This window comes from Anoplopoma fimbria, chromosome 12, assembly GCF_027596085.1.
Source record: "Anoplopoma fimbria isolate UVic2021 breed Golden Eagle Sablefish chromosome 12, Afim_UVic_2022, whole genome shotgun sequence".
NCBI lineage: Eukaryota > Metazoa > Chordata > Actinopteri > Perciformes > Anoplopomatidae > Anoplopoma > Anoplopoma fimbria.
In genome coordinates, this window is record NC_072460.1 from 8981279 (window position 1) to 9003460 (window position 22182).

The 22182-nt window shown below is 40.4% G+C and overlaps 1 protein-coding gene across 1 annotated transcript; it reads left to right on the forward strand.

The window, feature by feature from the left end:
* Positions 1-1470: 1470 nt before the first annotated feature.
* Positions 1471-21990, forward strand: mfn2 (mitofusin 2). Its single transcript, XM_054609676.1, has 18 exons — positions 1471-1826; positions 3536-3717; positions 5761-5896; positions 6448-6610; positions 6744-6868; positions 7522-7630; positions 7804-7911; positions 10215-10368; positions 10753-10820; positions 11355-11476; positions 11738-11864; positions 12112-12216; positions 14898-15000; positions 15256-15476; positions 17003-17158; positions 17578-17774; positions 17997-18131; positions 19362-21990. The coding sequence occupies exons 2-18, from the start codon at positions 3540-3542 to the stop codon at positions 19429-19431; spliced, it is 2277 nt and encodes a 758-aa protein (XP_054465651.1). The 5' UTR covers positions 1471-1826; positions 3536-3539; the 3' UTR covers positions 19432-21990.
* Positions 21991-22182: the final 192 nt, after the last annotated feature.

Here is a 22182-nt window from a genome sequence, read left to right on the forward strand (position 1 = left end):
AGTGTGACGTAATCAGGCCTATTTTGGGAAGATCACATGATTTTTGGCGTGGTAAAGCGAGGCATCGAAACCCCTCGCCGCGATGTTTGTGCATATAGGTTATAGGTATGCCTATAGTATCAATGGTACTGGCTAATTAACTGGCTAAGCATGAAGGTGCTAGTGAATGAAGACTTTTCCAAATAGAAAATAGAGAGCATCTTTTAATTTTCACAGACGGCACAAAGAATCCAGCAGCCAATGCAATAGGAGCTGCTGTGGTAGTCCAGGGGTCTTCCAACTACTTGACCATGTATGCAGTGGAGCTGTATGCTATTTTTGGGCAGCCAAGTGGATTGAACAGATTTAACCTTGTAAAATATTAATACAGGGATTGGTTGTCGGCAATCAAAAGTATTGGGTCTGGTACATTTCAGAGTCGGCCTGACTTAGTCCATGAAACCCTGTTAGCAACCAGGAGGGGCATTTAAGTGACTTCCATATGGGTCCCTGAGCATATTAGAAGACCAACCAACGAAAAGGTGGACAAGTTGGCAAACATCTAACTTTCTAAAGTGAAGATAAAGTATTGTTTGAAAAAGAAATAGTCCTGGGAGCAGTACACAAATGGGAGACACCTTAATGCCTTACAAAGCAGAGTGGGCAGTACAGCAAGCAGAAGGGGGAACAGGGGGGGACAGGTAAAGTTTACCAGAATTGGAGTGGGACTCACCAATCTGAACAGCACACTATTCACCTTGGGAATCACCCAACGGGCAGAAAGAGAAGTGATGTTGATAAAAAGTATTCTAGTGTATGGAGCCAAAGGAAAGGGAAGTGCCTGTTTAACTTCTTGAGAGTCACTGGTCTAGTAAAAGGATCTGGAACGAAGATTGCCCAGAAATGGACTAGTACCAGAAGGGATCAGCAATACAACAAAGGCCTTAGGGATGCCTGCTGTTGTAAAACCCCAAAGAGTTTCAATCAGATGGGATACTTTTGGTTAAGATGGGTGGGACAAAACAGCGTTGGGCTGGTAGATACAATTTGGGTTGCTTAAGTCATAATTTTGCAGGGTTTGAAAATATTGTTAAACAATAATACCAACAAACTGTCATTTCTTGGCCTAATAAACAGTTACAAAATTCTTTAAACTTTTCTGGGTCCACTCATATTATTGCCTCATTTAATTTAAGAAATATTTATTGACATGAGTTGTATTCAATTGACATCATTGTCATTGACAGGGCAATTTGTTTATTTGGTATTCTGACTGCACTCATTTTGGATTGCCATAGCTTATTTATCTAACATTTTATGTTTTTTTTGATGCAGATATGTTTTATGGTGTGTTTTCTATTGCGCATGTAATGGTTAAACACACCACACAGGTTTCTGGCAAGGTTATGCTTTGTGCTGGTTTTATTTAATTTTGGCGTGTTTAAAGTTTTGATTGGGGTGGACACTGTCAATCCGATCTGGCAACATTGGCACTGTCGAGCAATCTGCTGCGAGCGCAACGTCTCAAGAACACTTGCTGAAACGACGTGCAGCTTGGGAACGAAGACGAGTTTGGAAGACATGTATTGTCCTTTTATTAGGAGTTAACTTACGCTGTCCGGATACTGACAGCGCCGTGGAGCGGCTTGTTATCAAGCCTGCCCTTGGTTCACACATTCAGCCACGCCTCCCTCAACCTAGCATAGGTGGCGGAGGCTAATAGTTTGACGTCCAGTCGCTCAGTAACGTTAGCAGCTAAGCTAAGCTAAGCTAGCTTTTAGAGATTCCAAAAAGCCGAGGGGCAAGGATGCAAGAGGATTATTTGTGAGGAACGACCCCCATCCACGGTAAGTCACAGCCGAAACAGGTGACAGTCTCCTCGCCAGGCTTTTTGTAGTACTGTTACACTAGCTAACGTTAGCTAGCTGCTACTCGAAATTGGCTTCACTGACTAGCTTGTAATTCAACAAGGATCCGTGTCCACTTCAATGCGTTGCAATGCCAGCCAGTCCCATTAAAGTCACTGCGTATTAACCTTAACACAAGGACAAGGGCTGGTGGTTGTTTCACTGATTCACTACGTTAGCTAACATTAGACACATGAGGCTTAGTTTGGGGTTTTACGTTAGACAGCTCGATGACCTGGACCTTAACAAAGGCTAAGGCTAGCTTGCAGTGATTCATAGATTTCAGTGTGTCTGTCACAACTTTGTGCTTGTGTTGGTGTTGGTGTTACAATTAGTAGGTGGAACCGTTAGAACGTGTTTAAATGAAAAAAGAATACACCCAAGACCATGACTACAGCGTTAACTGCTACCTTCAAAACTGTGGGAAAGGTCACAGCTGATTTAATGGCCTCCTGGCTGCCTCACCACACACAGGTGGACACACACAAACACACACACAAGTTCTAGAACGTTATAGGTTAATCACCTTCAGTCCAATGAGACAGGTAGTTAGTTAATAACTACTGCTTTAGAGAAGAGTCGTCTATAAGGTTCTGTTTTTTACTGACACCATCAAAGAGCTGACATTTCTGAGGCCGCAGTTTCAATTAAGTTCTGTTTATTTTGTATAGCCCAGAATCACAAATTACAAATTTGCCTCAGAGGGCTTTACAATCTGTACACATGCGACATCCTCTGTCCTTCCCTCACATCGGCACAGGAAACACTCCCCTAAAAAAAACCTTTAACAGGGAGAAAAAAGGAAGAAACCTATGGGAGAGCGACAGAGGAGGGATCCTTCTCCCAGGATGGACAGAATGCAATAGATGTCATGTGTACAGAATGAACAGCATAACAGAGATACAACACATTCAATGTATATGACATAAATGATTCATATAATAAGAGTAGTAAGCAGAGTAACGAAGGAAAAAAATGAAGACTACTTATAATAACAGCAGCAATTATTATAGTAGAATTATCATTATGAAATAGGGAATAGTAATAGTAATGTGACTAATAATAATAATAATCGAAGTAGCAGTGGGTGTCAGCCGGCTCACAGCAGGAGGCACGACTACGGTCCAGGTACCACAACGATTCGTGGAAACCTGCAAAGCGAGAAAGCAAAAAGGGCTTCAGGGTGGAAGCAAAGCTAATATGCGTAATGGTACAGGTAATAGTAATAGTAATGTGACTAGTAATAATAATGGTGGTAGCAGTCGGTGTCAGCAGGGCCATAGCAGGATGCACGACCACAGTCCAGGTACAGCCACGATTTGTAGAAGCCTGCGAAGCGAGAAAGCACAAAGACTCCAGGGTAGAAGTATAGTTTGTAACAGTATAGTTTGTGTTTAACTATACTGTAAGGCGTTCCTGTTTTGGACATTCAGTAAATCCAGCATATGTTTCAATGCATTTATCACTAAAGAATGAGCAGGAATCAGATCATGCAGATTCCATAGGAGGAAGCTAATGTGGGAAAACTAACAGACATAGAAAAATATTTGATTGTTAAATTGAAACTCGTTTTTTCTTTCAGCATAAGAGGATTTCAGATTTCAGTCACACTATAAGGATGTTTTTGATCTTTTAATCCCCCTGTCCAGTGCCATGTCTTTGGTTTTCCCACGACCCAACACCAACGTAGTCCACGGCAAGAAGGATAAGAGACTGATGGCGGAAGTGAATGCATCGCCACTCAAGCATTTTGTCACAGCGAAGAAGAAGATCAACGGGATCTTCGAACAGTTGGGCGCCTACATCAAGGAGAGCGCTTCCTTTCTAGATGGTACCCTCCTGTCTGCATTTGCTCTCTAACCTCTTTTGCATATCACGCACTATTGCACTATGCAAGACAGCATTTACAGTATTCACTGTCAGATCAATCAAAAGGCTGCAGCAGCACAAGGTTGAACCTGCACAGAGAGAGAGAAATGCGTGCCTTGTTCTGATTGCAAATATCACTACGATCTTTTCTTAGAAACCGTTTTAATAAACTAGGAAATACAGTGAAAGAGCCAATGTTCAGATGATGAGGAGATCTAACTTCTCACATCAAGTCGGTCTCACAAAAATAATTGTTTTCTCTTTGTGATGCGACTGGAGCAAATTACATCTAAAAACAAAAAACTAGTACAACCACAGTAATAACCAGACCAGCACACTGTGTCTGTACTTTGAATGTTCATGCATTTCAATTTTCTGATCCACTAATCTCACTCGCTGGTTTATTCAAGTACCAATAAAATGCTCCCGGTTAGAACTGGTTCTGTTGTATGGTAATAGGAGACAAGACTTTGTTTGTAAAAGTTAACAGCCAGCATGCTGTCTTTCATTTCTCTGTTTAGATTAACACAGCAAAAAAATGGGGCAGTAATTTGGGAATCAGGACGGCCACTAGTCAGAAGACTGGCGGTTTGATCTCCAGCCCTATAATTTAGCCAATTGAATTTCTGGTCAGATTCTGAATTTGTTTACTAAATCTCTGATGACAGAGTTTCAGATTATACTGGTCACTTTGTCAGTTTTGGACTGTAATATCTGTAAACGCATTTCTTGTATGGCTGCTTGTGTTTAGAACATTTGACAACTGTAGCTTATTTTGTGAAATATAACAAAAATACCAAATCTCAGGCATTGCATTGACAGTACTGTTGTAAAAACACCTAGTCATTACCTCTCCATTTATTAATAAGACAAGTTGAATTAATTCTAGTATTCTCAAAATATCAGGTCTGTGGCCAATATTGCATTAGAAAGGACTAGTATCTCAGTACCATCAGATGAAAATCTTGTTTTTGCTAATATCACCTGAACTCACCTCGTTGCATTCATGTCGAAGTTTACTCAGTGGTTTATTCACTGTTGCAGGGCTCGAAATACCATGTGCAGATTATCTGTTGTGCATTTGATATTTGAGCTCTTAGCTATTCATGCACTGATGCACTCAATTTTATTCAGAAAGTATGTTGTGCAGGCCTGATGACTAATGCCTTAAAAGTGAGACTCGCACACTTGATCACGTCTGTTCGTGGAATAATTACCGCAATAATTTATTACACATCATGTGTTAATTTTGTTTGTTATAATAACGCTTCTTATCATAGGCTTAATGTTAACTTTAAACTCGGTAGATTTCTGCTCAAAATGTTCCACTGGCCGTATCAAATTTGATGAAGTTTCACTTTACATAACTGTACAGGGAAAGTCAGCACAAATTTAAATATATTGAAAATGTCCCAATTTTTTACCTCATAAATTTAAAGTGGCCCTGTTATGCTTTTCCACTTTTTCACTCTTCTTTAGTGTGTTATATTATATTTTTGTGTAAAACCTGAAGTCCATGCCTAAAAGGAGTTACCCTGCCCCTCAGAATCACTGCTCCTGAGCTGCCTTAAACGGCTCCATTGAATTCTCTCCTTCACTTCCGTAACTTTATGAGGTCATAATGTTACGGAAGTGACGTAAAGTGACGGCTAGTTTGACCCCACCTCAAACTACAAAAGAGAGAGACGGAGCTGAAACTCCGGAGGAAGAGTTAGAGTGGGCTAGCTGACCAATCTGAGCAGACTTTGCTTTCTGGAGGGAGGAGCAAGCACTACAACGGAGCGTTTCAGAGAGGGGGTGAGAAGAGGTGCTACAGGACAGCCAGGATGAGAAGAACAAGCCGGATTATGAGCATTAACGCATGTTAACATGTTGTAACTGTAACTTGAGATAAAAATATGCACCCGGAAAATAGCATAATAGGGCGTGTTTCGAATAAATGTTTTCCTTCAGAGGTTTGCTGTAAATTTCAATGTTCAATGTAATCTGGACCTCCACTTGTTAGATACTTACAAAAATGAAGAGCTGGATCCAGTTACCACAGAGGAGCAGGTCCAGGAGGTCCGGGGTTACCTCGCCAAAGTGGCAGGGATTGGAGAAGTGCTGGCTCGCAGGCATATGAAGGTTGTCTTCTTTGGGAGGTTTGTAAATCTGCTTCTTGGTCTCTCTGCCACATTTTAGAATTTCCTTTATCTATATTGAATAAAAATCGCTTGTTTTTTTTGCAGCTTTTGTTTAATAATACTTTATGTATTGAAGGTCATATAATGCAAAATTCACATTTTCATGGCTTTTAAACATAAGTACGTGTGCCTGGTTTTGATACAGACAGAAAAGAACATCTTTCCGCTTTTTGTCCGGCTACAACAGAAAACCTGTGTAAAAACAAGCAGATCAGGTTCCAGGTGGATCAATGATACAACCTCCAGCTAGTTGACCACAGATAGTAGAGAAGAATTAAGTGTTTTTGGAACATAACAGCATGTAAACATGTTGTAGTAGTACATTTATGAACCTGAAATATGCATGGAATGTGACCTTTTAAACTGATTTATAATCTAATTCTGTGAGGCTGTAAAAAATCTCCAAATGTAAAATTTTACCTGAAACTAGAGGATTCAAAAGCAACTAAAAGTAAAGCTGTGGAAAGACTACAGGCATTACTGACGGGTATGTTTTTTTTGTTCTCTAGGACCAGCAATGGAAAGAGCTCAGTGATTAATGCCATGCTGTGTGATAAAGTGCTGCCGTCTGGAATAGGACACACTACCAACTGCTTCCTGAGGGTGGAGGGCACAGATGGCGATGAGGCCTTCCTCCTTACTGAAGGCTCTGAGGAGAGGAAGAGCATAAAGGTCAGCAGAGCTCACTGAGTATGCAGGTCAAACTGTCGCCCTACCTTCAACTCCACAACTCCAGTCTGCAGAAGTGGACTGTTGGTCTTTGTTGAGTACGTTAACCTGATGCTGCTGATATGTGTGTTTACAGACGGTGAACCAGCTGGCCCACGCTCTCCACCAGGATGAGGATCTGGACGCCGGCAGCTTGGTCTGCGTCATGTGGCCTAAAGCCAAGTGTGCTCTTCTCAGGGATGATCTGGTGTTGGTGGACAGGTCAGACATAAACACTCTTTTATCAACAAATTCATTTTCATCACCTATTTCTAACATACTTTTTTTGCGGAAAAGTCAAGTGTTGAATGTAAAACAAATGACATTTCTAAGCTGGTTTATGTATGCTATTATTACCTGCTTATTAGGCTTATGCTATAATGGTAGAATACAATGAGTAAAACTACAGAACTAAATTATATGTTTGACAGTTAATCAAGTGGTAAAATTGATAGTTTCAGTAATATGACACAAGTTGTATGTCACATTACATGACAGGAATTCATTACATTAAAAGTTGTTCTTCTAGCACTGTAGTGTTTTTCACCTCTTAAGAAATACTATGCTGTGAATACATTAGCATAAGATAAGATAAGATAAGATAATCCTTTATTAGTCCCGCAGCTGGGAAATTTGCAGACTTACAACAGTTAGCTTGCATAGAGGCAGTGGGGCATAGACCTGTCATAGAACGGTCACAGCATTTTATACCAAGGCTAAGGTGGGATAAGCTGTAGGTAGTGATAACAGTTAAAACAAATACAAACCTGTTTGTAAAAACAGAATATTTCATTTCACTTTTTTCTTGCTTAAAAGCCGCCATGCTTGCTGAGGGATAGCAATGGGATTATTCTGCTTTCTGTTTTCCCCTCCAGCCCAGGTATCGATGTTACCACAGAACTGGACAGCTGGATCGACAAGTTCTGCCTGGATGCTGATGTATTTGTTCTGGTGGCAAACTCTGAGTCCACACTGATGCAGACGGTGAGACATGACAGCTCTGTGTGCGTCTCTGAAGAAACTGTAATTTGAGACTTCAGCTTCAGAACTGAGGAACTGTTTTATAAAGGGATAGTGGAATAGACTGTTGCATTCATGTCATGCAATGCTTATGCAGGATGTCTTCTAAAACCTTTGTAAATTATGTCTTCCTACAGGAGAAGTCCTTCTTTCACAAGGTCAATGAGCGACTCTCCAGTCCCAACATTTTCATCCTCAACAACCGCTGGGACGCCTCAGCCTCAGAGCCTGAATACATGGAGGAGGTCAGTCAGCTGGCAAACATCTATAACTGGAAACACACATGGAAATTTAAAACATGACACCATATTTAACATTTTGTATGGTGTATGCATGAACCACGGGTATGGCTGTTGTCTCAACATACACCAGTGGTTTATGCAGCATCATGCTGCAGGTAGTAGAAGGGATGTTTTTTATTTTTTTTTGCCCCATCTTGATTCATAGTCGGGATGTCAACAGTTAACCAATAATATATTTTTTTTTAGTTACATATGTTGGTCTAAAGATTAACTTACTGTCTGTAGGTGAATTTAACATGGGCACCTAAAAGAAGCTTCTGAGCCCAACAACTTGGGCTGTTTAGACAGAACGCGTGACTTCCGCAGCGACGGGCCCGAGGTTAGCGTGTGTCTAACTGTGTCATTCAAAGTGAATCAAAAAGCAATCGAATGAGTATTGAAAACGTTTCCATTCAGAACTGAAGCGTTATCTGATCGGCTCGTCTGCTTGACCTTTTATAGAGACAAGATCAAGCTATTTAGAGCGAATGTTGACAGATAATGATCGGAGGACTACCAGCATTTGGAGCACTCATATTGACGACCGGATCAAAATGCTTTATTAAACTTCAACAAAGTGAACAGAAATAAAAAAAAAAACCAGAACATTGTTGCAAGCAGCGATGAACAGGCCCACACGCTCAGATCAGCTTGTGTTTAATGGGGAATCTGGTTAAATTGCCGGCATACCATGGCCACGCCATTCCATGAAACGTAAAGCTTTTGTTACCTTTTAATCACAAAGGCCTTTAGATTGTATTGACCAAATTTTAAGTGGATCCCGTAAATTCCCCAGGAGGAGTTTGTTAAAGTCCAGCGCCTACAAATGGTCAAAAATTTGACATAAAAATGGAAAATGGCCGCCTGCCGGCTAGGTTTGGAGCATGGTCCTGAGACACTTAGAACTTTGAGATATCAAGTAGCTTTTGATAACTTTTGATGACATTGATCCAATAATGATCCACATAAAATTTGGTATTGGACCCGTGTTCAGGAGGAGCTTGCAAATACATGTTTTCCACGTAATTCAAAATGGGGTAAAATCTGCGAAGGAAGAGTTTAGGGGTCCAAGAGGCTTTTTTGTAAAGCAGAAGGAGCTGGACATGTGTCGAATTTCAAGTCAATCGGACATACGGGGGAGGGGCGTCGCCTGTCAAACTTCTAGGGGGTGCCAGAGAACCATTTCGTATTACACAAATAATACAAAATATGCTTAAACCAGGCGCAACTGACCCATATCAGATGTCTATTAATGGATCAAATTTGAAATGCAGTGTATAGAATGTTTTGTCAGCTTTACAATATTCAAAGAGTTATTATAGCAGCAAACAACTATTTGCAGGGCTCCTAGCGAACTTTTCCACTGGTTGCACTGCTACCAACTTTCTCAATTGGTCACACCAGGACATGATTTGGTTCCACCCTTTTTTGTACAGCACGGTATAAATCTGTGCAGTAAGATTTTGAAACAACTTTCTTCTCCATTACATTTGCGAGGGGAATATTGTACTTTTTTAGTTTAATACATGTATTTCTGTTTTCATACAATGCATTGTAACACAGTAAATTAAACCACCCAACAGTAGAACAATAAATAAAATTTGCTCTATTGTACCTACAATATTAAAATGCATCTTATATTTTAGTGCATCAATATTAATAATATGTATTATAATTAATAACAACTAAAGATACATACTTGCATACTATTGCTTAGGAAAGAAGACTGTGTATGCTGGAATTTTACTAGCAATCTTTTTAAGATGGTGATATTAATACTTTTACTTAAACATGCCCTATTATGCTATTTTACGGGTGCATATTTTTATCTCAAGTTACAGTTACAACATTTTTACATGCGTTAATGCTCATAATCCTCCTTGTTTTTCTCATCCTGGCTGTCCTGCAGCACCTCTTCTCACCCTCTCTCTGAAATGCTCCGTTGTAGCGCTTGCTTCTCCCTCCAGAAAGCAAAGTCTGCTCTGATTGGTCAGCTAGCCCACTCTGTTGTCTATTTGCAGGCTTTGTTTGCCCAGATTTGCAGATAGCTGCGGTTGAGACCTTAAAAAAATTGTTTTTGGTTCATTCACAGGTTCTTGAATGACTTGGCTGAAAGCAAAACCATGACTAAAACAGTTGACTCCCAGATTGTCTTATTTTTCCTACACTTTTGTTACAGACAGAAATGTGTGCCAGCAGCTTGGTGGTTACCATTGTTGCTTTACAGTAATGTCCAACAAAGTGTGTTGTTGTTGTTGTTATGCCAGGTCCGCGGCCAGCATATGGACCGCTGCACAAATTTCCTGGTAGATGAGCTGGGTGTGGTGGACCGAGCCCAGGCCAGTGACCGCATCTTCTTCGTCTCTGCTAAGGAAGTACTTCAGGCTCGAGTACAGAAGGCTCAAGGAATGCCTGAAGCAGGTAGGGATGCTAGTCAGTGTGGATCCTGAAGGGGTTTGTCATGCCATGAAAAACCTGGAATTTGAAATGATGAAAGGATTTGAGAAAATTCATGGAAAATAGTTTCATAGATAATTTAATGTGGTTCAATGCATGTCAGCTTTAAACATGACTCTTCCATTACCCATGCAATAATAGAGTAGACACACCATCACTCAGGTCATTGATGATCATTGGTATACTAGGCCACAGTGACGTTGTCTTGTCTGCAGTGACATACACATGGATTATATATACCATAGCTTTGAAAAGACTACACTAGAACTGGACTGTGTGGAAAAATATTAATATATATATATATATATATAGTTTTCTACAGAATTACTTATTGTTTTCCTGTTTCAGGTGGAGCTCTGGCTGAGGGATTTCAAGCCAGAATGTTTGAGTTCCAGAACTTTGAGAGGCGATTTGAGGTAAGATCCTTACGCCTGTACTAACTCTGAATGAGATCATAATGTTTCACAGATTTTAATACTAAAATACATTTCAAAGAAAATCATCTACAAGTAATGCTTACTTCCATGGTCTTATTTAGTATCCATTTTTATTTATCACTGTGACAATCATGACACTCCAGCCTTGATGGCCGCAGGTTAGCAGTTATCCCCTGCATCCAGTATTTGTGCTAGACAAGGCTGAACACATCCTGGGTCTTTTAGGTACACAGAGAGGACTTGGCTTAGATGGCAAACTAACATATTTCCCCAAATGTTAGTGCTCCACAACTATTGACTTGTGGAACGTAAGCCCTACTTGGCTTTTATTTAATTAAACTTTCTGACTGAACAATTGTTGAATGTAACTTATTGTGTAAAGTAAAAAAATAATCCAGACATCAAAAGTTAATTCAGTTGAATTTTGAGTTATGAAGTATCCACATTCAGGCGGCCCATCCATTGTTTTTGAGTTGATGTCTGGATTGTTGGCCTGTCTGCTGCTGTGTGTAGGAGTGCATCTCCCAGTCAGCGGTGAAGACCAAGTTTGAACAGCACACAGTGAGGGCCAAACAGATCTCTGAAGCCCTGCGCCGCATTATGGACTCTGTACACATTGCTGCACAAGAGCAAAGGTGAGTAAGGTATTAAAAGCATATTGTACAAGTGCATAGATTGAGACAGAACGTGAAACAAAGACTAGAAACACATCATCATCTACCGTAAGATACCTTTACACTGTTCTATAACAGCTGGATTGCAGGAGTGACTGTTAGTTCAGACTGTAAGCACTCTGATTGGAGAAATACTACAAATAAATAGTTTCATTGTAACAAAGACCCCATCATTAATTTACAGTGTTATCAAATAGCAATCGGCTCTGTGTGTGTTGGTAGAATCTACTGCCTTGAGACCAAAGAGGACCGTCAGGACCGATTGGAGTTTATAGACAAGCAGCTGGACTTGTTGACAATGGACTGTAAAGCCAAGATCAAGAAGATTACTGAGGAGGTGGAGAGACAGGTGAACCCCAACATGACATAATTACATACCTGCCTTTTAGCAGCTGCATTGAAACTTAGTTCCTGAATTGCAATGGTGATTTGTGAAATGATTGACCTGTGGGATCTTACTAGTTCCTCATTTATCAAACAAAAGTCAAAACTGGATTAGTAAAAAAAAAAAACGTTATCAAGTTTATTTTCAAGGTCTGCTTCACTTGGTTCCAACAGAGGGAAAGTTTTCACTCCTGCTGTCTGCTCATGTTCAGGTGTCCAATGCCATGTCAGAGGAGATCAGGAAGCTCAATTTGCTGGTGGATGACTTCCACATGGACTTTCACCCATCACTAGTGGTGCTCAAGGTCTACAAGAATGTGAGTTTGACACAGATATTCAACATAATTCTTTGTCCTTAAGGTGAGCTTCACAGGGCAGGCTGGAACTGAGGCCACGCCATATGTCGGTCTAGACCCAATCCTCTTTTTCCTGCACATTAAGATGTTTTGTTTGTGTGTGTGTGTGAACAGATAGCTATACTATCCATTGTCCATACTGTACGTTTTGGCAAGTTAGCAGTAGTGTTGCACAGTATATCAATCTAGGGTGTTTCTGGGGTGTGCTCCTCCGGAAGAAGATGTTGTACAATTTAAAGTTAAATGTATCAATCTGGTGCAATTCTAAGAGCAAAATTAAGAGGCTAGATATATGAAGAGCTTTGTGCTTTTGTGAAAAACATTGTGCTCTAGCAGCGGATGTAATTGGTACAATTAGAGGTACTTCTACTTGTGTATTTCCATTTTATACAACTTTATACTTTTATTCCACTACATCTCAGAGAAAAATGTTGTACTTACACCTCACTACATTTATTTGATAATATATGTTATAGGGACGGGAATCAGCAGGGACCTCCCGATACGATACTATCACGATACTTAGGTGGCGATTCGATATGTATTGCGATTCTGTGGGTATTGCGATTCTGTAAGTATTGTGATTCGATATTACGATTTCTTGCGATTTCTTATGGTTATTTTTTTTTAAAACACTGGACCATGGAAAACAGTTGAATCATACCTTCAAATACAACACAGTCAAACTTAGAGCTTTCCAAGTTTTATTTCAAGTTTTAATTCCTAAATCTTAACATTAACTTAATGACTGCAGGGCAGCCAATAGAGAAAATCAATAAAAATGTGCCCTATTATTGTATAGCCCCTGTCAACTGCACACAAACTGACAGATTAAGAAATGTATGCCACTTAGGCTGTTCTGAACTGCTGGGGATCTTACTGAAACATGTGTCCAGCGTTTGTTGTTTGCTGCTAGCAGGTTTGGCTTCCTCCGCCGTTTTGTCTGATAACTCAGGATGGTGTCGAGTGATATGGGCACGTATGTTGGTCGTATTACCACAATGCTTTATCTTTCCGTGGCATAGTTTGCAGACAGCATTGCTCATGTCTAACTCATTTTTTCCTCGTAAATTATGAAAGCCAAAGTTCTTCCAGACGTGCGATTTAAACTGTTGAGGTGCAGCATGAATCTCGGGACTAACGTCTGACATGTTTTGCTGTCCAACATGTTAGCCTTTGTATTCTTACCTAGCTACTACGTGTGAAGCTGCGCTTCTAGCCGGAAGGAAATCATGAACGAATAGATTGCATTGCGCCATCTGTAGGAGGCAACGTTTTTTTCCGCCTTGAATAAAATAATTAAAAGTAGGCTACAGACAAAATCTAGATTTGGGAGGCAGCGTGGCGATTTAAAAATCGTCACACACAAGAATTGCGATTCGTAACTGAATCGATTTTTTCCCCCATCCCTAATATGTTAGTAGTTAGCCTACTTTGCAGATTCCGATTCCTAATACAAAACAACTAATTAACTATGATGTATCATCAAGTAGTATATAATCTAATTAGTAAGTATATAAAGATGTTTAAATAAGCTTCACCTTCAACAGCTGCAACATTAAAGTGATTAAAAGACATTAATACATCAATAATTATAATGAATATCAGCTTTATTTCTCATGTACATACATATATACACAAAATTTCCCTTCTGCATTTAACCCATCTCTGAGGAGCAGTGGGCTGCTAAGAAGCACCCGGGGAGCAACTTGGGGTTAGGTGTCTCGCTCCTTGGCATGTTGACTGTAGAGGGGTTCGAACCACCAACCTTGTTGTTGCGGGATGAGCGCTCTACCTCGTGACAGCCGCCCCTAATCGAATGGTATAGCCCTACCATAAATGTATTATTTGGAATAGGCCATTCTGCATAACAAGTTAACATTAAATGTGGTGCTTAAAGTATATTTTTATGCCAATACGTTTGTACTTTTACTTAAATTACATTTTAAATGCAGGACTTTTATTACTTGTATTACTTACTTACTAATTTAATCATGATGATGCGGCGAAAAACATGGCCGCACTGAGGACAGTTCGCCCCGTCATATCCCTGTGGTAGTTTCTCCCTCGCAGGGAGAGAGGACAAGAAGGGAGGTCTGTGTTTGAAGACAAGAAAGGCAAAACAAGAAAGTCATTGTGAAACGGAATGTAGCACAATAGTCTTTTTATGTTGAATATCTTGTTTTCATAACCATCGGAGGCTAAAATCTTAATTGAAATTGGATTAATTGCACACTCCTATCTCACGCTCACTATGCCTCCATGTGAACTACAGCGTCCTGTAAAGCTTCAAGTCTGTTTTTCACACCTGGACACGTTCTCTACAATGTTCGATATTCCACGCACCAATTTCTTATCAAATTAACGTCAGTAATTCAAATTTGTCATATACAAGTTTACTTTTGACTCACACAATACAAGAATGGCTGTAATTTTTGGGTGATAGTAGCCATAAGTGAAACAGAAATGTAGATTTCATCTGGCCTGTGATGGACATCCTATGTTAGTATCAGTTAATTGGCTCAGGGGTCTGGCACTTCTGACTCAGCAGTAGGGTAGATGTACATTTTAGGAAACCAAACGGCAGCAGTTCATTTTTCAGTTGTGGTTATTTTTTTACTTTTTTTTTTGTTTTGTTCTAGGAGCTCCATCGGCACATAGAGGAGGGACTGGGCAAGAACATGTCAGAGAGATGCTCCACCTCCATCACTAGTGCCCTGCAGGCCACACACACCGACATGATCGGTAGGACTCCTCCTGTTCAAACCCGAGACCACTGTCCACAAACATCCACCTGTCTACACTGCACAGGCTCCAATGTGCTTTCATTGGCTTGAATTTATATATATAATACATGTAAAACTGTTGCTATGACTGTAGTATCCTTATGTGCACGCATGTATGTAGCCACACTGTGTGTCACTGACTTCTGTGCTAGGTTATAACTGAATATATTCTCTTGATTCTTTGCTGTGTGTGTGTGTGTGCGTGTGTGTGCAGACGGTCTGAAGCCTCTTCTGCCCGACCCGGTCAGAGAGCAGGTGGACAAGCTGGTTCCTCGTCAGTGCTTCAGCCTCAGTTATGACCTGGCCTGTGACAAACTTTGCAGTGACTTTCAGGAGGACATAAGCTTCCACTTCTCTCTGGGCTGGACAATGCTGGTCAACCGCTTTCTTGGGCCCAAGAACACCCGGCGGGCCCTAATGGGCTACAATGACCAGGTAACACCTGCCGGAACATAAACGCTTCTTCTGAATTAGTGAGACAGCACCTGGATTTCCTTCTTGGACTGAGTCAGGGAAGCTTCTAGAGCGCAGATTTACAGGTTTTTTCCCGGTTATTTGGCAGATGGCATTCATAACGGGCTCTAAATCCCCTTATGCAAGAGCTTTTTGTATTCTTCTCCTAAACCTCTTACTATTTTCAATGAGGTTTTCTTGTTCAGTTTGTTGAATGCAACTTGTTCATTAGTATTTTTCCAATATTTCTTAACAAATCTTGCCCGATTGCTCATACCAATATATATGCAAATATTTTCAGACCTAATTGCAGAAAATCTCTCTTGTAGTGGAATCAAATTATTATTATGCTCACTGTGATCATGATAGCCAACTAGCAGATGCAGACATAAAATACAACTCTTTTCAAAATGTATGCATCTACTGGGAAATTTAGGTAAAATGTTTGGATTAACTGATCTTGCCATAACCACGGTTATGTAACATCATGGTTTCATAACCGTGAGAATTGTATAAGTTATGATATTTTTAGGGTCCTGCATTGTTGCTCTGTTTATACAAATCTTAGGACACACGGGTGTGTGCGCAGTGAAAAGTCGTATTGCACCTTTTACATAGCTATAAAAATAGCGAACCGACATTCCAGCCTTGTATCAACCCCAAAAAACGAGGACTAAGTCGGCAGGGTGGGATAATTTTGGTTATCTTCTAAATGACCAGTGAGTTGTTGTAGATGATGAATATCAAATTTGTGAAGCGCGCCGTAGTAAGCCCGTAGTGTCCAATACTTTGAACATCTTCAAGATAATCATCCACCCCTTTATGCCCAAGTCATTGTACCTAGCTTATACTAGATAACAGCTTAATTAATCAGCTAATGAACCAAAACCGTTTAAACTCTGCTGTGAATAGTTCACAACGTGTTACTGTTTAATTTGGGAATCTTGCAGAGATATCATATTACTGGCTGAGGAGGGCTGTCGGTCTCTCGTTCTCTGTCTGTGTAGCCTTCGTTCTGTGTAGCCACTGTGTTTTGAAGTAGCCAAATGTTCCACTACAAAAACTAAATGGATATAGTTGATGTTGATAATAAATAAGCTACTTGAGTCCATTAGCTATATAAGAAATATTCAGATTAATGTGACCTCTGACAATAATTGTGATATGATTATTTCATGTTGTGACATCCCTAGTTGCATTTAAACATGCAATATTTATTTTTATGTAACATGTTCAAACATGACTGAAAAAGTCATCCTACATTACCAGGCTTTGTTGGATGATGCTCAGCCTGAGACAATCCTGAATATAGGCACAACCAGGGCAAACTTGACACTCTGCCCAGAAAATATCGTTATCGTGTTCACTAACAGAAAGGGGTCTGTAACAGTCATGCTTCAGTCAGCCCTTGTTTACTCTGGATTTCACCACTTCTTCTTTATTCATAGAAACATTTAGCGCTCTAAGCCAGTCACTGTGCTCTGTTCTCAGATCTGTTCTCCCTACAGGTCCCTCGACCAATGGCCTTGACTCCAGTCAGCACTAGCATGCCCCCATTCCCACAAAGCTCCGTCACCCAGGAGGAGCTGATGGTGTCCATGGTGACTGGTCTCGCCTCCCTTACCTCCCGTACTTCCATGGGTGTCCTTGTGGTTGGTGGTGTGGTAAGTAGAAACACACACAGACACACACACACACATACATACACACATGAACAATAAAGGCCAGAGTAAATCAGGACAAAGGGAGATGCGGTTGAAAGCTCTGGGAAAGGCTACAAAGTGGAACTTGAGTTAAGAGGGTTTTTTTTAAATACATTTTTATGATGAACATTTGTATATTCAGTTATACGTTTTTAATTCCATAATGCACATCTGTTGACATTTAATATGAAGACTCAGTATTTACTTTTTTCTTCTTGCTTGGTTGTTTTTAAGTCATTACCCTCAAATAGCTTTTGTCCACCAGTACAAACCATCCAACAGTAATCTTGATGGAGCTGGATCCGCTTCAGTGTGTGTTTAGATATCAGAGGTAGGAGGGTACCGCTGAGCCAGACCTAAAGCTTTGTTGGTGTGTGCAGATCTGGAAGGCAGTCGGCTGGCGTCTTATCGCTCTGTCAGTTGGCATGTACGGACTCCTCTACATCTACGAGCGGCTCACCTGGACCACCAGGGCCAAGGAGAGGGCCTTCAAGAGGCAGTTTGTGGACTACGCTAGCGAGAAGCTTCAGCTCATTGTCAGCTATACCGGATCCAACTGCAGCCACCAAGTCCAGCAGTGAGCAATGATAATGCATCAGATTTACGTAGCACATTTCAAATAAATTCAAAATGGTAACTCGAGACAGAATACTTGAATACAGACAGAAAAAGATAAAAGGGGGTCAATTAGGAAACAAAAGGGGTGTTGATGTCACTTATGATATTAAAACAGTAAAGACTCTTTGTTATTATAATGCTATCCTACCTCGTTTGTGTCCCCTCTGTCTCTGGTTATAAGGGAGTTGGCAGGTGTGTTTGCTCAGCTCTGCCAGCAGGTAGACGTCACCCGTCAGAACCTGGAGGATGAGATCACCGACATGAACAGCAAGATCGAACTGCTGGACAGCCTACAGAGCAAGGCTAAGCTGCTGCGGTGAGAACCTCACCACACACAGCGTTCATATACAGACGGACAGAAAGACTCATGGGTGGAGTGGTGATGGGGCAAAATCACGAATTAAATTAAATGAATACTACATCCACAAAATGACTGATGAATAAGTATAGCAATGACTCACCGCGTGTTACATTGAATACTTTAAGAAACCTGTCTTACCTTGAAATCTTGTTTTCTTGCCTCAAAATATTATAGAAGTAAATGTAAGTAAGAAGTAAAAGCACATTTAACAAGAGCAAAACTACATCACAACTGTTTATCAACGGTGGACTGGTCTCTGCTGGAGGCTCCAATGGAGTCTGAGCTGAACCAGTTTCTGGTGAACCTGCATGATTTCATCTGATTTCACCAGAATCTAGCTGGTGGCCCTGATGACAAACATTTAGGATTAAAGAATTATTTGTCATTATGTAACACAGGTATGCAAAACGAAATTTAGTTGTAGCCCGTTTCGTCACCAAAACATTGACCTGGGGAAAACATTTTCCATCGACTTTGACTGTGTCTGAGCACAAAGCATCATGATGTAAACAGAACATCCACCTCCTCTCGTCCCACCGTAGTCCTGCTCTCTGTCCTGCGGTTCAGAATGAGTGCTGTAGCCAGGTCTCTGTGAAGATGTGGGAAGTAATAAACACAAAAAAACCCGTTGATTTCCAACAACAAAAATGAATTCATGATAGCTACCAACTGCTGTGTGTACATGCGCCGCTGTTGCCATAGCATGATAAGAATAACTATAGAAATAGACCGTCTCCTATCTGATGGTCTCATTCAAAGATGCCCATTTGGTAAATGCTTTTTTACTTCTTCAAATACTACTTACTATACAAGCATCCTGGACATTGTATATCCCACGTTGAGGTCTCTTAGTGTTGACCAAAAGGTCGGTACTGTAAGCATACTGTATATTAGTGATTACAGGGATCTAAAGTAATGTCTATGTCATGTCACGGTGTGTAAGGTGGTGGCAATCTGTGCCAGACTGTATGACTTCAGCGTTTGGGGCATGTGAGGTTGTGTGAAAAAATGCCTGGTAAACTTTCCAATGCCTCTTAGTCTTTCTGTGATCACTTGTTTAAATTAGTACAGCCAATCACACAACACAGTTGCTGTCATTAACTTGTATTTATAGCCCCTTCAGACATGCACCTTGTTTCATCAATTTTGATAATAATGTGTGTGTGTGTGTTTTTGTTTTGTTAGGAACAAGGCGGGCTGGCTGGACAGCGAGCTCAACATGTTCACCCAGCAGTACCTCCACCACAGCAAGTAAACCACACAGAGCATCCACCTAAGGAGCAAGACTGAGGAGCACCCCTGCTGTTGACACACCTGTGTATTGTGAAATCGATGAGAGGAAATCCTCCACAATGTTGTGAACCGAAGAGGAGAAATAGGAGTGATGGTTTGGATGGTTTGGATATCTGATAGGAGTGAAGGAGTTCCCTTGTGGTTGTGATATGGATACATTGACTCAGGGTGGGAGTCCTGTGGTCTGCTGGTGACTTGTCATACAAAAATGAAGGGTTAAAAAAGCAAATTAGCTATTTAATAGAAGCCAAGACATGATCATAAAATGATTTAACCACCGTCTCTAGAACTGAACATCCCCTTAGTATATTTCCTGATGCTTATTTTTCATGTTTACTTGAGGGGATATGCAAATGAGCATGAATCGAGGTCTCCAGATAGCTGATTGATCTGACCCCAGAGCAGCAGTAAACTCTTGGCTCTCCTTTCGTCCTTAATAACACTGTTGAGTGACTTGTACCACCTTCTGTCAGAACTCCCACACTGTCTCTAACTCTGCCATATTGAGCTTTTGTAGATTTAAATGTTGTATATATACATTTTGAACAGTGGGCAAGTGCCATGCTGAAGTAAAAGGTAGTCCACATAAGGATATGAAAGAGAAGATCTCATATGAGTGAGATGATGCAACATCATTTATTCCTCCAGTTGTATTTGAAAAACTGAGCATTCTTTCCAGAATGAAGCAGTCAGATATGATCTTGGTGGAGTTGGAGGTTGTCACTGGGAATGCCACTGCTGTATAGAAATGCTCATATTTTTTATTTTAATAGGCAAGAAGGAAAACTACTCTTCAATCTTGAATCTTAGGTCTATGAGCACACTGCTGTTATGGTCTGAGTAGATGGGTGATTATTCAAACAGATATATATATATATATAAACCCCCTCACCCTATCTGTAGACATTTGTTGAGTGCATTTCCTTTATTGTTCCCTCTGAGAGTAAACCTACATCTTCATATTCACGAGGATACATTGTTTGGGCTGTGAAGTAATAGTATAGATTTTAGCATGTTAAAAAATGAAGGACAAAATACAAGACTACTGAATGATCACTTAAGAGTTAAGGAGGAAATTCTTTTTTAGGACTATTTTCAGCATCAACAATGTAAGCTCTATGGCACAGAGGAATGAGATGCATAATGTTTTGGATGTCCACACACAAAACATTCAGATTCAGATTGCACAAGTCTGATTCTCTAACTGCACCTCTCTTATTAATGATTGTATTGAGTTGCAGCAGTTGGCATGGATACAGAAGACAAGGAACTGACTTCAACATCAGAAATTAAGATTTCTTACTGGATTCAAGCTTTGTTATAATACTCAAAGCCTTCCCAAGTCCATAGAGCCCATGAGTTGTATCAGAATATACCGTAACACAGTACAGTAATGCCAAAGATATGTCTGAGGTTATTTTGACACTTTGTCTCCATTAGAGTTTGTCCCCCGGAGAGCACTTTAAAAAGTCCCATTTAACAGAAATACAGGTCACTATTCTTGAATGACCAAATTGAAAGGGATTCTAATCAGAAATGTGTTGATGTAAAACAATGGCCCTGGTACCAGATTCACTATCATGATCCCATAAAACCCACTATTGGTTGGTCTCTGCTCTGATGCCTTACATTCGATGTTCTCAACAGCAGAATGTTGCGATTTTCAAAACATCAGTGTGGAGTTCGGAGGGAATTTGGTATTTGGTCAGGTACACTGGTACTGGTACAAATTCCTGACATCTCACTAATCACAAATGATCTCAAGCCTCAGACATCTTTCATGCTTTCAATTACATATCTAATAAACCCTCTTTTTCTAAACCAAAAGTGTTGACGTGAGATGGAAGCACTGTCGATGGCTTCCTCTATGGCTTGTGTGTCATCACTACTCAGACCTTTCCTTTTGTGCGTAGTAACCTTTTTGTCTTGCACTGAGAGCAGATGTGGGCCAGGCAGAGCTGTCCTCCTGCTGTCTCTGCCTTTGTCCATATCATGTAATATTTCACTTTACAAGGAAGAGGTAGGAATCTAAACTACATGTGATGCCGTATGTAAGGGTAGCCAAATCCAGCAACAGTTCCACTTTTTTTTTTAAATTATATTGAGCCCTCGGTTTCTAAAAAGTGTATATAATGTAATTTAATAGTTTGCCTTTCAATCGGAAACAATGGGAACGTGCGGAAGAAGACAAAACCAGTGGATGTGCTCTGAATTAGTCCAGTGTGAGAAAGTCTGGGTTGATTGGTCCATGTGGTAAATGATATACAATGTTGCCAAGTGAGCAGAATGCTGCCGTACAACACTTTTAGAGTGAACATATGCACTTTATAAATTTGCTGCTTTTTGAATTTATTTTCCTTCTGTTGTTTTGACCCCAAATCTTCTTTACTCTCAACAAAGTCATTGTGTTTGGCTTCAGGAAGGCGAGGGTACTGCATGCAGTGGCTATTGTAGTTTGTTGTCCATTTACAATGTTCAAACATATGTATGTAAAAAAATAAAGGTGACATCATGCAAGAGAGCTGTCTGTTGAACATTTAGAAAATATTTTTCCGACTCTAGACCAAACATTCTTATGTGCTATGAAGTCAGAGGGTGCAGGTGTTTATCATGGGCTGACAGGTGTTCTACTGAAACTTAACAACTGCAGATACAATTTGAGGCTTTCAACCTTCACTGAATTTGAACGTTTGTATCAAGTGTCCTGCTTGGT